The sequence below is a fragment of the Hylobates moloch genome, unplaced genomic scaffold (assembly GCF_009828535.3).
Source record: "Hylobates moloch isolate HMO894 unplaced genomic scaffold, HMol_V3 SCAFFOLD_2, whole genome shotgun sequence".
Classification (NCBI taxonomy): domain Eukaryota; kingdom Metazoa; phylum Chordata; class Mammalia; order Primates; family Hylobatidae; genus Hylobates; species Hylobates moloch.
This window is the reverse complement of record NW_026652277.1, coordinates 98,772,721-98,788,328: the sequence shown is the minus strand read 5'-3', so window position 1 is coordinate 98,788,328 and position 15,608 is coordinate 98,772,721. Positions and strand designations below refer to the sequence as shown.

At 41.1% G+C, this 15,608-nt stretch overlaps 1 protein-coding gene across 2 annotated transcripts in view; it reads right to left on the bottom strand.

Annotated features, from left to right (window-relative positions):
• The window catches only part of EYS (eyes shut homolog), a 2,056,951-nt gene that overhangs the window by 1,337,204 nt on the left and 704,139 nt on the right, over window positions 1-15,608 (bottom strand). For both annotated transcript variants that reach the window (XM_032154320.2, XM_032154329.2), the window contains exon 14: window positions 547-668. In XM_032154320.2, the coding sequence (XP_032010211.1) occupies window positions 547-668 (122 nt within the window). The remainder of the gene's footprint in view (window positions 1-546; window positions 669-15,608) is intronic.

Here is a 15,608-nt window from a genome sequence, read left to right as displayed (position 1 = left end):
AATCGATTGCCAACCGTGTCACAGATCGTTTAAGACAGAATGGAACATGCTTGTGACAAAGGCGATGACAAATGAATATGTACTGAAGGGACAACACCAACAGATGAGTGAAGGAAACTGGAAATATGTAATGTGAGATGGAGGTCAGAGTGCAATGTAAGATAATGATAATGAAATATATGTGTGAACGTAATACCATGAGTTAGATAAAAGCAGGTGGCTGTAAGACTCACAGTAGTGCCTTTCAGAATAATTTCTGAAATTTTACACGAATTCCATATTGCCACAAGTTGTGAATCCAGTAAGTGAACCATTTGTTATATAATATTTAAACCAACCTGTATAGAGTGGAGAATAGAACATGTTTTACTACCTTTAAGTTAAAAAAAAATTTGCTTGAGTTTCTGTTTTCTAACCTTGAGAAGTAAGCATATGTAATATATATATACTAACCTAACACACAAGCAAAAGCTCACTTTATTTGTACATAGGCATTAAATTATATTAGTCTACATTTAGGTATATAAAAGACCAGTGGATACTAACGAGATGCAGAACTTTGCAGGTAGAATTGTGCTCACAGGCATTCAGGATGCAGTCATCAATGTGCTGTTCACATCTTATCCCAACATAGCCTGGATTGCATAAGCAGGAAAAGCCATCGACCACTGGAAACAACAGAAAAGAGAAAACTTGACATTCTTTTAACCTTAGTACAGGTAATTATAATTAGTCTAAAATTCTATAATCGTTTATGTATTTCACTTTTAACCAAAGTGTGAATTTTTATATATAATCTATTACATAGTCCTCTACAGTATTTTCTAAATAACCATCTTATTCAGTTCTATTTAACTTAAAAAAAAAACTTCAGTTAGTTGAAATAAGAACAATTACAATGGACATTTGGTAATAGTTTGCAAAGCAACAATGAAAATATCCAATTTTATTTGCTCTCTCTTGTTTTTGGCAGTACACAATATATATGATAGATAGGTTACTCTTGTATCACTTAATTTTCCCAAGCTGTTTTAGGTTTAATAAACAAGACCTTAACTGTTCAGTTGTTAAAGTTCTATGTATGACAGAATATATTAAAGTGCATTGTGATCTCAAAGTTGATAATGAGCTACTTAAACCTTAGTTAAAAAGAGCTTTCACATTTCATCACAATCTTTTTAAAATAATGATCACAATTTGTTCTTCATTTTACCACTAATGATGAAAACAGAATGGTGTCTGAAGCATCTCCAGGAAGTAGTGACAGTATGAATTGCACTTGGAGCAGGCACCAATTTATAACTACTTGCAGTCAGTCCCTGAGTTCTTCATTATCCCTGAGATTTACCATGAAATCTATACTGCCATTACACCTCTGTGCATGTACTTGCTATTACTCTCATTAAATGCTTAGGTCTTCAGTGGCAACAGCATTTTTAATGCACTGTAATAAATGTATCTAGCTTCTGGATTTCTGCAGCCATGTTTTGTACAACATGTGTAACTAGGGCCTCTAAGGAGAACAGGGCAATCATACATATCAACAAGAGACAAGTGAAATACACAAGAATAGGCAGCTCCTTAGACAGGATTTTACTTCTGTTTTACTTTCTTTTTTTATCTAGCACCTAGTTTTTAACCTCTCATTGACTACAAATTATTAATAAGCATGTAATTGTAAATGAATTAATGTGATAAAATGTCAGTCTGTGCTTCTTTGTTACACATGGTATTTTTTATTTTAACAAATTAAAACCACATATTATACAATATGTAATTAAGACATTGTGGAGTGTCATCAATCATAACAATATTTAAAATTACGCTTATGGTTATTATTTAAGTTTGGATACGGATGCATACTGACAAGTAACAAACAACTGGAGTCAAATTAACCTTCAGCATTGATGTTACATGTTCTATGAAGACAAATTATAAATTACATTAAAGGCAAAGGACAACAAAAGGTAACTGAACAAACAAAGTGTCTGGAAACAGATTGTTAAAAAAATAAAGCATGCTTTTATTGTCAATAAATGTGTTTCTAACATAGATTAATAAAGACAAGGAATGTGTTTCTAATACTTTATTCTGGAATAAAAATCTAATAAATGGACTAAGTGCCAGAAGAGAACCTAGAGAACTAAATTGGATACCAAAGGGAAATCGGATACTGCAAAGAAGATAGAAACAATTTAAATATTTAAAACAAAGTAACAGAAAATAGAGGGTTTTTCTCACATGTAATTTGTTAACCACTGGGCTATGTGATAACCAATAACCAGTTCATAGGAAAGACATGTTACACACATAGTCTTGCTCTTGATGTTTTTAACAGAAAATCTAGTCACTGTGATATGGAAGTGCTGGGATGGGAAGAGTGTGGTCCCTTTAAATGATACAGAAGGGGGAAGGGAAGTGCTGGGTAGAGAAGGGCGTGGTCCCTGGCTAGGGCTCCACCCCCATGGACCTAGGTGAGGATGGCACTCCTGCCTTTATGCCAGAATGCTGCATTTCCCAAGACCACCCTGGCCCGCCCTGCCCCCATCGTGTGCCTATAAAAACCCCGGAGACCTTAGCAGGCAGACACACACGTGGCCGTGTAGTGAGGAACACATCAGGGGAAGAAGACTCAGTGGCACCTGGACATTGAGAGGTGCACATCAGAGGATGAACACACAGGTGGCTGGACATGAAGAGGAATGCACCGACAAGCACGGGCATGCTGGAGCCCCAGAAGGACATGGAGTTTTGCCAGGGCAGTCAGAGGAGAGCCCAGGCCGCCCAGCAGCCTGACTCCAAGGGAAAACCATCTCCCTTCTGGCTCGCATTGTCTGAGAGCTACTTCCACCCAATAAAACCTTGCACTCATTCTCCATGCCCAGGTGTGATCTGATTCTTCTGGTACACCGAGGCAAGAATCCTGGATATAGAAAGCCCTCTGTCCTTGTGACAAAGTAGCGGGTCTAATTGAGCAGGTTAACACAAGCCACCTATAGAAGGCAAAACTAAAAGGGCAAAACTAAACGAGCACCCTGTAACACACGCCCACTGGGCCTTCAGGAGCTGTAAACATTCACCCTTACCCACGGCCGTGGAGTCGGAGCTCCACATCCTGCCTGTCTATATGCTCTGCTAGAGGAATGGGGCATTGAAGAAGCGAGTCACACACGCTGCAAGGGGGACAAAGGACCTTTCCCATTTCAACTGCATTGGTATTAGTCTGTGTTTATAAATATTTCATACTACTATTTTGAGGCCAAATTTTCTTAAATAGGCCTTCTATGAATCTGGATGTATTATTCATTTTATACTTAAGTATGTACCAGACATCATATATACCGGTTGTACTGAATGAAAGTTTGAAATGTGACAACACTTTTTGGTGGAATATATATAGAGGTATTTTAAAACTGTAACAGCAGGCCGAGCATGTGGCTCACACCTGTAATCCCAGCACTTTGGGAGGCCGAGGTGGGCGGACCATTGGCGGTCGGGAGTTCAAGACCAGCCTGATCAACATGGTGAAACCCCATGTCTACTAAAAATACAAAAAAAGCCGGGATTGGTGGCACATGCCTGTAGTCCCAGCTACTCGGGAGGCTGAGGCAGGACAATTGCTTGAACCTGGGAGACAGAGGTTACAGTGAGCCTAGATTGTGCCACTGCACTCCACACTGGGAGACAGAGTGAGACTCCATTAAAAAACAAACAAACCTGTAACAACAAAATGGTGAACAACCATGTAATGATGTTCGAGATTTACAGACTCACACATACACAAACACACACATATATAGTGATTTCTCATATATAGTCCTATAATAAATACTATTGACGTGGTAGAGTTCCCTGACCCCTCTCACAGGACATATAATAGGGGTGTGGCTGGCCTGTTCAGTTGGTGCAGCTGCTGAAACCCGTTGCGGGAGGGGGACTATGCAGATAGGCAGGTGCAGAGGCCAGGGCGAGTGCTTTGAGCTCTGGACCTGTGGTAGTGTTTAGGGGTGGGTACCTGCAACCCCAGTGTTACAATGCTCTCTTAGCCTTGCTGTCTGCAGATGGCTTTAAGGGTTAACCAGCTCAATGGACCCTCTGCCTTTTCACAAGGGCAGAGGGCCAGTGTGACAGCTTTCTGTATCCCGAGTTCTTGCCTAGCTTCCTGGAAGATTCGGGTCACACATGGGCTCGAAGGATGAATGAGAGGTCTTGAGTGGTGGAGGTGGCTCTCAGCAGGATGGATGGGGAAGTGAAAGTGGGGGATGGAGTGGGAAGAAAATTTTCCCCTGGAGTTGGGCTGTACAGTGGCCAACCTCCTCTCTGACCACTCCTGAACTCCTCTTGGTATTCAGATGTTCCTCCTCTTCTCTCTCTCTGCCGAATAGTCCGTTGGTCTGCTTGTCTTATCTCCTCATCTCCTGGTTCACTCTGGAGTCTGGGGTTCAGCATTTATATGGGTATGGGATAGGGAGCATGGCAAGCCAAAAGGCAAGGTTTTGGGTGGAAAAACAGGAACGCCTGTTCTCATTTATGGCCATGGGTATCCAGGCTTGAGGGTGCGGCCTTTGCCAGGGAACTATCTTCTTCTACCCAGTATTTCCCTGTCTTCTGTCTGTGTCACTATTAACTAGAATTCAGGAAGTTCAGCTTCCCAAACCATTTTATTTCAGAGAAAGTATGAAGAATCTAGTGTCTTAGTTTCATTCTGATAACATTCTACATGTGTGATATAAATTTTAATAAATATTTTGGTTCCCTGGTAGCTAAATATCGTTAGATGGGGTCCAAAATATATTATGAATGATTATATTATGAAACATTAATATATTAGGTATTCAAATTTTACATTTCCCATAATATATTATGGTTGCAAAATTTTAATAGGTAGTATTGCATTATAAGTAACATAAATTGCATTTTCATGTCTTATAAAACATTATACATTAAAATATTTACAAAGAACTTCTAAGAGTTAAATATATTATAATACATTGTTAATCTATGTGAAAAAGTTAAATTTAAATTGTCTATATATAATCATTATAGTAGGGCTGCCTATATATTTCAAAAAAAAAATCTCCAACTTCTCTCTCAGCCATGAGATATTTTAAAAAGACATGAATCTTTTCTAAGTATCATTCCTCACCAGACACCTGTGGGTTTGAGCTCAGAAATGATACAATACTGACTTATTTCAAGGTAATTTGAGAATTTCAGAAATTTTAAAATACAAGCTTTGCAGTGCCAAATTCTGGAACAAAAATAATAACTTGGTGATTTATATCAAGAGCAGCAAAAATATGGCATATAGTCCACAAAACTGCTTTGCTTAGCTGGCACAATGTTAGAAAATTAACGTGATATTAGTATCTATATAGATATTTCAGTTTGCTAGGGCCCCACCACTACCTGTTGTTTTATATCTGGGCGGCTTTGCCCAATTTACAAAATTCAATTGCCTTGATATTGGCTTTTATTTGCACAGCACTTGTTTTAAGAAACAAATTTAAAATTTGAGTTAAATCCTACTATTTCTAAATAAAAAGACAATAACATAACTTTCTATTGAAATGAGGTTTTATGTGTAATTTTAACTATTTACTCATATACTGAGGGATCATGTAGAAATATATTTTAAAGGAGGTGAGACAAAACCAAATAAGGTAGTTTTTTGCAACACCCTTCTAGACCTTTGTTTATTTCTGTTTCTCCTCTTCATGCCCCAGCAACATTCTGTGTATGACGTCAATTCATTTTCCTGTGTCACAACAAAATTACCCATTTTAGGCATGTTCTTCCACAAAAAAATCCATGTTTCCATCTTACTTTTCCCTCTTTCTTTCTTTTCTTCCTGTCTTTTTCCTCGTTTATATTTTTTTAGGAATATAAATTTCAGTAGGAAGAAGTATGAGTGTGTGGGGTGATATATGTATAAAATATGCTAAACTAATGTTATTTTGAATCCTGTAAACCATGCTTTCTCATGCCTAAGGGTGAATATTTTTAAAAATTCTACCATTTCAAATAAAATTTCAAAGGTTCATTCTGGCACTAGAAAGGAAAAGCCATATTTCATTAGATTTCCTCATTTGCTGCACTTGTGACTCACAAAAATATAAATGAATTTGTCAGAAATTGGGGATACTTAGTGAAGATAACTGACATTGACTTGGATGTTCAAGCCAGGCTAAAGTCAGTAAATAATCATGGTTATATCCTAAACTCTCCTATTACTATGTTAGAGTCTACATTGGTCTGCTCTACAATAATTGCAGCTGCTGAAGAAACTCACTGTCATAGCAATACCCGTGCAGGCAAGGGCTGGAACTGCACTCATTGACATTGACCTCACAGCGTGGACCTGAAAAGCTGGCACACTGGCACTGGAACTCAAGGGGAAACATTTCCAAATCCATTTTCTCTCCATGCACAGCTCCATTCTCACAAGGATCACTAGCTTTGCAAGGCCCAAATTCACAGTGATAACTTGGAAAAGAAAGAATCAAAGTGCCAGTGCTTCTCGAATGAACCAATTCTTGCAACTGCTGTCATTCACCTGGCATATTTCAGCATAAATGCATCCAATTTATTCTCTATTCTCTTATTATCATTGTGACTCTCTCTCTCTCTCTCTCTCCCTCCCTCTTCATTACAATTTAAGAAAGAAATGTTATTTATTATTTCTATGCTTCATTTAACAAAGTACCAGCAGGTAGCAATGATAAGTGGCAGCATTTTTAAAAATTATATTTTGTTTCTTCATACTTCCCACTTGTTCAACAATGTTCTCTGAAGACATTGCAATTAAGAAAGTAGATTATTGGGCAACCTCCTTTGGGTCCCCTCCTTTTATATGGGAGCTCTGTTTTCACTCTATTAAATCTTGCAACTGCACTCTTCTCGTCCGTGTTTGTTATGGCTCGAGCTGAGCTTTCACTCGCTGTCCACCACTGCTGTTTGCCACTGTCACAGACCCACTGCTGACTTCCATCCCTCCAGATCTGGCAGGGTGCCTGCTGTGCTCCTGATCCAGCGAGGCACCCATTGCTACTCCTGATCATGCTAAAGGCTTGCTATTGTTCCTGCATGGCTAACTGCCTGCATTCGTCCTAACCGAGCTGAACACTAGTCACTGGGTTCCACGGTTCTCTTTCATGACCCACAGCTTCTAATAGAACTATAACACTCACCACATGGCCCAAGATTCCATTCCTTGGAATCTGTGAGGCCAAGAGCCACAGGTCAGAGAACACGAGGCTTGCTACCATCTTGGAAGTGGCCTGCCACCATCTTGGGAGCTCTGTGAGCAAGGACCCCCAGTTACATTTTGGTGAGCCTGAAGGGACATCCAAAGCAGTGAGTAATATTGGACCACTTTCACTTGCTATTCTGTCCTATCCTTCCTTAGAACTGGAGGAATATACTGGGCACCTGTCAGTCAGTTAAAAACAATTAGCGTGGCCGCCAGACTTAAGACTCAGGTGTGAGGCTATCTGGGGAAGGGCTTTCTAACAACCCCCAACCCTTCTATTGGGGACATTGGTCTGCCTGGAGCCAGCTTCCACTTTCAATTTTCTTGGGGAAGCTGAGGGCCAACTAGAGGTAGAAAGCTGTTGTCCTGAACTCCCGGCAGTAGCTGGTTGAGATCATGGTGCAGCCAGAAGTCTCTACTCAGCAGTCGCCGATGCGTGCACCCCTACCTTTCCTTCTGACCCATACTCCCTGGGCCCCGACTGCGACTTTCTTGAAAGTGTAGCCCCAAAATTCTCCTTACCTCTGAATCTACTTCCTCTGATCCCTGCCTCCTAGGTACTAATGGTTCAGACTTTCATTTCCTCTAACATGTTGTACCTCCAAACGGATCTAAGGAGGCTCTACGCTGTGTCCTTAGGCACCCGGGCTATAACCCAGGGAGTCTTATCCCTGGTATCCCTCCTGATTTAGGTACACAGCTCTCGGCATGGGCAGTTACGTGGGACCCATTCCCCACTACCTTTGCCAGAGCCCCAAGTTTGTAATGGCTAAGAGAGAGACGGAGAAAGAGACAAAGAGGGAGTCAAAGAGAAAAAGAAAGAAAAAGAAATAGTTAAAAAAAAAAAAAGTGTGCCCTATTCCTTTAAAAAGCCAGGGTAAATTTAAAACCTGTAATTGATAATTGCCACTTTGTTGTCAGTGTAAATAAGGGCGTAGCAAATCCTTAATCCAGTAACCCAGGGATGGGCCAAATGCATTCAGTCAGTAGTGACAACTGCTTTACTAAAAGTAGAAAAGTAACTTTTAGAGGAAACCTCATTGTGAGCACACCTCACCAGTTCAGAATTATTCTAAGTCAAAAAAAAATAAATAAATAAAGAAAACAGGTAGCTTACTAACTCAAAAATCCAAAGTATGGGGCTATTATGTTAGAAAAAAGTAATATAACTCCAACCACTGATAATTCCCTTAACCCAGCAGGTTTCCTAACAGGGGATTTAAATCTTAATTACCATACAAAGATCCCAGCAGACCTAGGAGGAACTCCCTTCAGAACAGGATGATAGATGTTTCCTCCTAGGTGATTGAGGAAAAAAACCACAATGGGTATTCAATAATTGATAGGGAGACTCTTGTGGAGGCAGAGTTAGAAAAATTGCCTAATAATTGGTCTTCTCCAACGTGCGAACTGTTTGCACTCAGCCAAGCCTTAAAGTACTTACAGAATCAAAAGATGATCTCAATCCTGACTCAAAAGGTTAGCTACACCCTCTCTGAAACGAATTTGCATAAAAACTGTTGTTTATGCGAATGCATCTTGATGGGGCAGCTGGGTTGTTATGAAATACTCAGAAACCCAGCCCAGCTCTAGGACTCACCCCTGAGCGCAAAGGCAATGTTAGGCATGCTGGTAAAGGACCACTAGAATCAGGCAGCCCAGACCCCTTTCTTTGTGGTCAAGAAAGGCAGGAAAACAGGTGCAGGACTGCTACATCAGTAAACCTAACTAATCTGATAAGCAGAGGTCCATGGGTGGTTAAGCACCCTGGAAAGGAATTCACCTCTGAGCGCAAAGGCAATGTTGGGCATGCTGGTAAATGACCACTAGAATCCAGCAGCCCGGACCCCTTTCTTTGCGGTCAAGAGAGGCAGGAAAACAGACGCAGGACTGCTTCATCAGTGAGCATAATTACTTTGATAAGCAGAGGTCCATGGGTGGTTACACACCCTGGAATGGAATAAGCATTAGCACCATAGAGGACGCTATAGGACTAATGCTCATCGGAAAATGACTAGGGGTGCTGGCATCCCTATGTTCTTTTTTCAGATGGGAAACATTTCCCCCAAGGCAAAAATGCCCCTAAGATGTATTCTGGATAATTAGGACCAATTTGACCCTCAGATGCCAAGAAAGAAATGACTTATATTCTTCTGCAGTACTGCCTGGCCACGATACCCTCTTCAAGGGGGAGAAACCTGGCCTCCTGAGGGAAGTATAAATTATAACACCATCTTACAGCTAGACCTCTTTTGTAGGAAAAAGGCAAATGGAGTGAAGTGCCATATGTACAAACTTTCTTTTTATTAAGAGACAACTTGCAATTATGTAAAAAGTGAGATTTATGCCCTACAGAAAGCCCTCATTCTACCTCCCTACCCCAGCGTGCCCCCCCCGACTCCTTCCCCAACTAATAAAGACCCCCCATCAACCCAAACGGTCCAAAAGGAGATAAAGGGGTAAACAATGATCCAAAAAGTGCCAATATTCCCTGATTATGTCCCCTCTAAGCAGTGGGAGGAGGAGAATTCGGCCCAGCCAGAGTGCATGTACCTTTTTCCCTCTCAGACTTCAAGCAAATTAAAATAGACCTAGGTAAATTCTCAGGTAACCCTGATGGCTATATTGACATTTCACAAGGGTTAGGGCAATCCTTTGATCTGACATGGAGAGATATAAAGTTACTGCTAAATCAGACACTAACCCCAAATGAGAGAAGTGCTGCCATCACTGCAGCCCGACAGTTGGCAATCTCTGGTATCTCAGTCAGGTCAATGATAGGATGACAACAGAGGAAAAAGAACGATTCCCCACAGGCCAGCAGGCAGTTCCCAGTGTAGACCCTCACTGGGACACAGAATCAGAACATGGAGATTGGTGCCGCAGACATTTGCTAACTTGCGTGCTAGAAGGACTAAGGAAAACTAGGAAGAAGCCTATGAATTATACAGTGAAGTCCACTAATAACACAGGGAAAGGAAGAAAATCCTACCGCCTTTCTGGAGAGACTAAGGGGGCATTGAGGAAGCATACCTCCCTGTCACCTGACTCTACTGAAGGCCAACTCATCTTAAAGGATAAGTTTATCACTCAGTCAGCTGCAGACATTAGAAAAAAAACTTCAGAAGTTTGCCATAGGCCTGGAGCAAAACTTAGAAACCCTATTGAACTTGGCAACCTCTGTTTTTTATAATAGAGATCAGGAGGAGCAGGCAGAATGGGACAAATGGGATAAAAAAAAAGGCCACCACTTTAGTCATGGCCCTCAGGCAAGCGGACTTTGGAGGCTCTGGAAAAGGGAAAAGCTGGGAAAATCAAATGCCTAGTAGGCCTTGCTTCCAGTGCAGTCTACAAGGACACTTTAAAAAAGATTGTCCAAGTAGAAGTAAGCTGTTCCCTTGTCCATGCCCCTTATGTCAAGGGAATCACTGGAAGGCCCACTGCCCCAAGGGATGAAGGCCCTCTGAGTCAGAAGCCACTAACCAGATGATCCAGCAGCAGGACTGAGGGTGCCCAGGGCAAGCACCAGCCCATGCCATCACCCTCACAGAGCCCCAGGTATGCTTGACCATTGAGGGCCAGGAGGTTAACTGGCTCCTGAACACTGGTGTGGCCTTCTCAGTCTTACTCTCCTGCCCTGGACAACCGTCCTTCAGATCTGTCACTATCCGAGGGGTCCTAGAACAGCCAGTCACTAGATACTTCTCCCGGCCACTAAGCTGTGACTGGGGAGCTTTACTCTTTTCACATGCTTTTCTAATTATGCCTGAAAGCCCCACTCCCTTGTTAGGGAGAGACATTCTAGCAAAAGCAGGGGCCATTATACACCTGAACATGGGAGAAGGAACACCCATTGGTTGTCCCCTGCTTGAGGAAGGAATTAATCCTAAAGTCTAGGCAACAGAAGGACAATATAGATGAGCAAAGAATGCCCATCCTGTTCAAGTTAAACTAAAGGATTCTGCCTCCTTTCCCTCCCAAAGGCAGTACCCCCTTAGACCGGAGGCCCAACAAGAACTCCAAAAGATTGTTAAGGACCTAAAAGCCCAGGGCCTAGTAAAACCATGCAATAGCCCCTGCAATACTCCAATTTTAGGAGTACAGAAACCCAACGGATAGTAGAGATTAGTGCAACATCTCAAGGTTATCAATGAGGCCGTTTTCCCTCTATACCCAGCTGTACCTAGCCCTTATACTCTGCTTTCCCAAATACCAGAGGACGCAGAGTGGTTTACAGTCCTGGACCTTAAGGATGCCTTTTTTCTGTATCCCTGTACATCCTGAGTCTCAATTCTTGTTTGCCTTTGAAGATCCTTTGAACCCAACGTCTCAATTCACCTGGACTGTTCTACGCCAAGGGTTCAGAGATAGCCCCCATCTATTTGGCCAGACATTAGCCCAAGACTTGAGTCAATTCTCAACCTGGACACTCTTGTCCTTTGGTACATGGATGATTTGCTTTTAGCCACCCTTTCAGAAACCTTGTGCCATCAAGCAACCCAAGCGCTCTTAAATTTCCTCGCTACCTGTGGCTACAAGGTTTCAAAACCAAAGGCTCAGCTCTGCTCACAGCAGGTTAAATATTCACAGCCAAACTCTTCCAAAGGCACCAGAGCCCCCAGTAAGGAATGTATCCAGCCTATACTGGCTTATCCTCATCCCAACACCCTAAAGCAACTAAGAGGGTTCCTTGGTATAACAGGTTTCTGCCAAATATGGATTCCCAGGTATGTTGAAATAGCCAGACCATTATATACACTAATTAAGAAAACTCAGAAATCCAATACCCATTTAGTAAGATGGACACCTGAAGCAGAAGCAGCTTTCCAGGCTCTAAAGAAGGCCCTAACACAAGCCCCAGTGTTAAGCTTGCCAATGGGGCAAGACTTTTCTTTATATGTCACAGAAAAAACAGGAATAGCTCTAGGAGGCCTTAGACAGGTCCGAGGGATGAGCTTGAAACCTGTGGCATACCTGAGTAAGGAAACTGATGTAGTGGCAAAGGGTTGGCCTCATGGTTTACAGGTAGTGGCAGCAGTAGCAGACTTAGTATCTGAAGCAGTTAAAATAATACAGGGAAGAGATCTTACTGTGTGGACATCCATGATGTGAATGGCATACTCACTGCTAAAGGAGACTTGTGGCTGTCAGACAACCATTTACTTAAATATCAGGCTCTATTACTTGAAGGGCCAGTGCTGCGACTGCACACTTGTGCAACTCTTAACCCAGCCACATTTCTTCCAGACAATGAAGATAGAACGTAACTGTCAATAAGTAATTGCTCAAACCTATGCCACTCGAGGGGACCTTTTAGAGGTTCCCTTGACTGATCCCGACCTCCACTTGTATACTGATGGAAGTTCCTTTCTAGAAAAAGGACTTCAAAAAGTGAGGTATGTAGTGGTCAGTGATAATGGAATACTTAAAACTAATCCCCTCACTCCAGCAACTAGTGCTCAGCTGGCAGAACTAATAGCCCTCACTCAGGCACTAGAATTAGGAGGAGGAAAAAGGGCAAATATATACACAGAATCTAAGTATGCTTACCTAGTCCTCTATGCCCACACAGCGATATGGAGAGAAAGGGAATTCCTAACTTCCAGGGGAATACCTATCAAACATCAGGAAGCCATTAGGAGGTTATTATTGGCTGTACAGAAACCTAAAAAGGTGGCAGTCTTACACTGCTGGGATCATCAGAAAAGAAAGGAAAGGAAAATAGAAGGGAACCGCCAAGCGGATATTGAAGGCAAAAGAGCTGCAAGGCAGGACTCTCCATTAGAAATGCTTATAGAAGGACCCCTAGTATGGGGTAATCCCCTCCAGGAAACCAAGCCCCAGTACTCAGCAGAAGAAATAGAATGGGGAACCTCACAAGGACATAGTTTTCTCCCCTCGGGATGGCTAGCCACCGAAGAAGGAAAAATACTGTTGCCTGCAGCTAACCAATGGAAATTACTGAAAACCCTTTACCAAACCTTTCACTTAGGCATTGACAGCACCCATCAGATTGCCAAATTATTATTTACTGTACTGGGCCTTTTCAAAACTATGAAGCAGGGCCTGTGAAGTGTGCCAAAGAAATAATCCCCTGCACTGCCGGCCATACATTTCAATCCCCGTATCTTTAACCTCCTTGTTAAGTTTGTCTCTTCCAGAATCAAAGCTGTAAAACTACAAATCATTCTTCAAATGGAGCCCCAGATGCAATCCACGACTAAGGTCTACCGCAGACCCCTGGACCAGCCTGCTAGCCCATGCTCCGATGTTAATGACATCGAAGGCATCCCTCCCAAGGAAATCTCAACTGCACAACCCCTACTATGCCCATATTTGGCAGGAAGCAGTTAGAACAGTCATTGGATAATCTCCCCAGCAGCACTTGGGTTTTCCTGTTGAGAGGGGGGACTGAGAGACAGAACTAGCTGGATTTCCTAGGCCGACTAAGAATCCCTAAGCCTAGCTGGGAAGGTGACTGCTTCCACCTTTAAACACGGGGCTTGCAACTTAGCTCACACATGACCAATCAGATAGTAAGGAGAGCTCACTAAAATGCTAATTAGGCAACAACAGGAGGTAAAGAAATAGCCAATCATCTGTTGCCTGAGAGCACAGTGGGAGGGACAATGATCCGGATATAAACCCAGGCATTCGAGCCAGCAATGGCAACCCCCTTTGGGTCCCCTCCCTTTGTGTGGGAGCTCTGTTTTCACTCTATTAAATCTTGCAATGGCAAAAAAAAAAAAAAAAAAGTAGATTATTAACAATTTGATGCTCCCTATGTTTTCTTTCTGGTACCCTGGAGGTTGCTATCACTGTAAGCTTTGTTTGGTGGATTTGTTGCTATTCTCAAAACAAGTAAATGATGGAAAAAGAACATTGTAATAAGTGTCTAATCTTAATAGAAATACTTCTGAAATTTTCAGAAATACTCCTGAAATTTTTTGTATATTTTACTCAGAAAATGTAATTGCATAAAGTGGTTGCCATTGTGTGAAATGTACACAAGTATTTAAGAAATAGGACGGTTTGATTCAAGAGAAACCATATCAGACAAAAAGCACAGTGTAAGCAGCACAAACTTTTTCAACAAAGCAAAATTATTATTTGAGTATCAGTTTTCAAGGCATAGTAAAAATATTTACATGTTAGCTATTTGGAAAGTATTTAAAAATAATGCCACTTATTCACTAAAATGTATAGTATATAGGTACAAACATAGGTTCTAAAAAGGCCTGGCTGAATACATTAAAGCAGAAAATATACAGTCATCATTAAGTCCTTGAACTGCTTGGGTTTTCTCAGTAACTTCACAACTACAGGGATAAGGGTATAACACAAAGGCTTAGGATAAGGAATAAAGGTTTCAAAGCTGAGAAGTACCATAGTTTGAGAAATTACAGAACCCAGGTGTCCCTGTGATTCTCCCAATTTTGACTACAAGAAAAATAGTTTAAAAGGGCCTGCCTAGAAGCTGCTGAGGATATCAACAATCTGTAGAGCAAAGGCAGCAAATTGATATCATTAGTGTCCATAAAATAAGAGCAATAAAACTGTACCAAAATGGAGATGCTCAGGACTTCAATTTCTAAGTATGGCAAAAAAAAAAAAAAAAAAAACTACTTCCCAAGAACATAAAAATAAAAATTTCCTTCAATTAGAAAAAAAAATCTGTTAAGTGGCTACTTTTTGCAAAAGCAATGCTTAGTAGTACGGAGAATTCAAATAGAAACAAGATCTTTTTCTGAAACTATTATGAGATTGAAATGTATTTTAAGTAGTACATTTCTGGATACTATTTTATCATAATCAAAGTTTTTGTGAAATAACCGAAATTGCATTGAACAAACATCTACTCATACCGAAAAAATGAATTATCTTTAACGAAAAGTTCCCATGCATCCCCTTTCTTTCTAATTACCTACTGCCAAATATTTAATTGTGACACTAGGTGTTTTGCTTTGCTAGTGGGAAGTTAATTTAGCTGTTGCTTTGTAAATAATTTTGTACATTATAATATATTATGTAGCTGAACAACAATGTATATGAGAAAATACTCGTGATATTTTCTTTTTCAGAATACACATGAATTCACTGTACCTCTTATCATGTTGATTTGTATATTAATTCATTAAACTAATATGTAATGAGCCCTTGCCCTGTGGCAACCAGTGTGCTAGACGCGGGAGGTGGGGGGCAGGTGTTTAAAAGAACAATGATGGGTTCAAATAGGCAAGTAAATCAATGCAATAAGTGGTAAACATGGTTAATCTCCTTGCTAAAAAGTCATTATGTAAGTAGAATTCCAATATGGTTTCCAAGATCCCCACCACTAGTGTACATACCCTACATA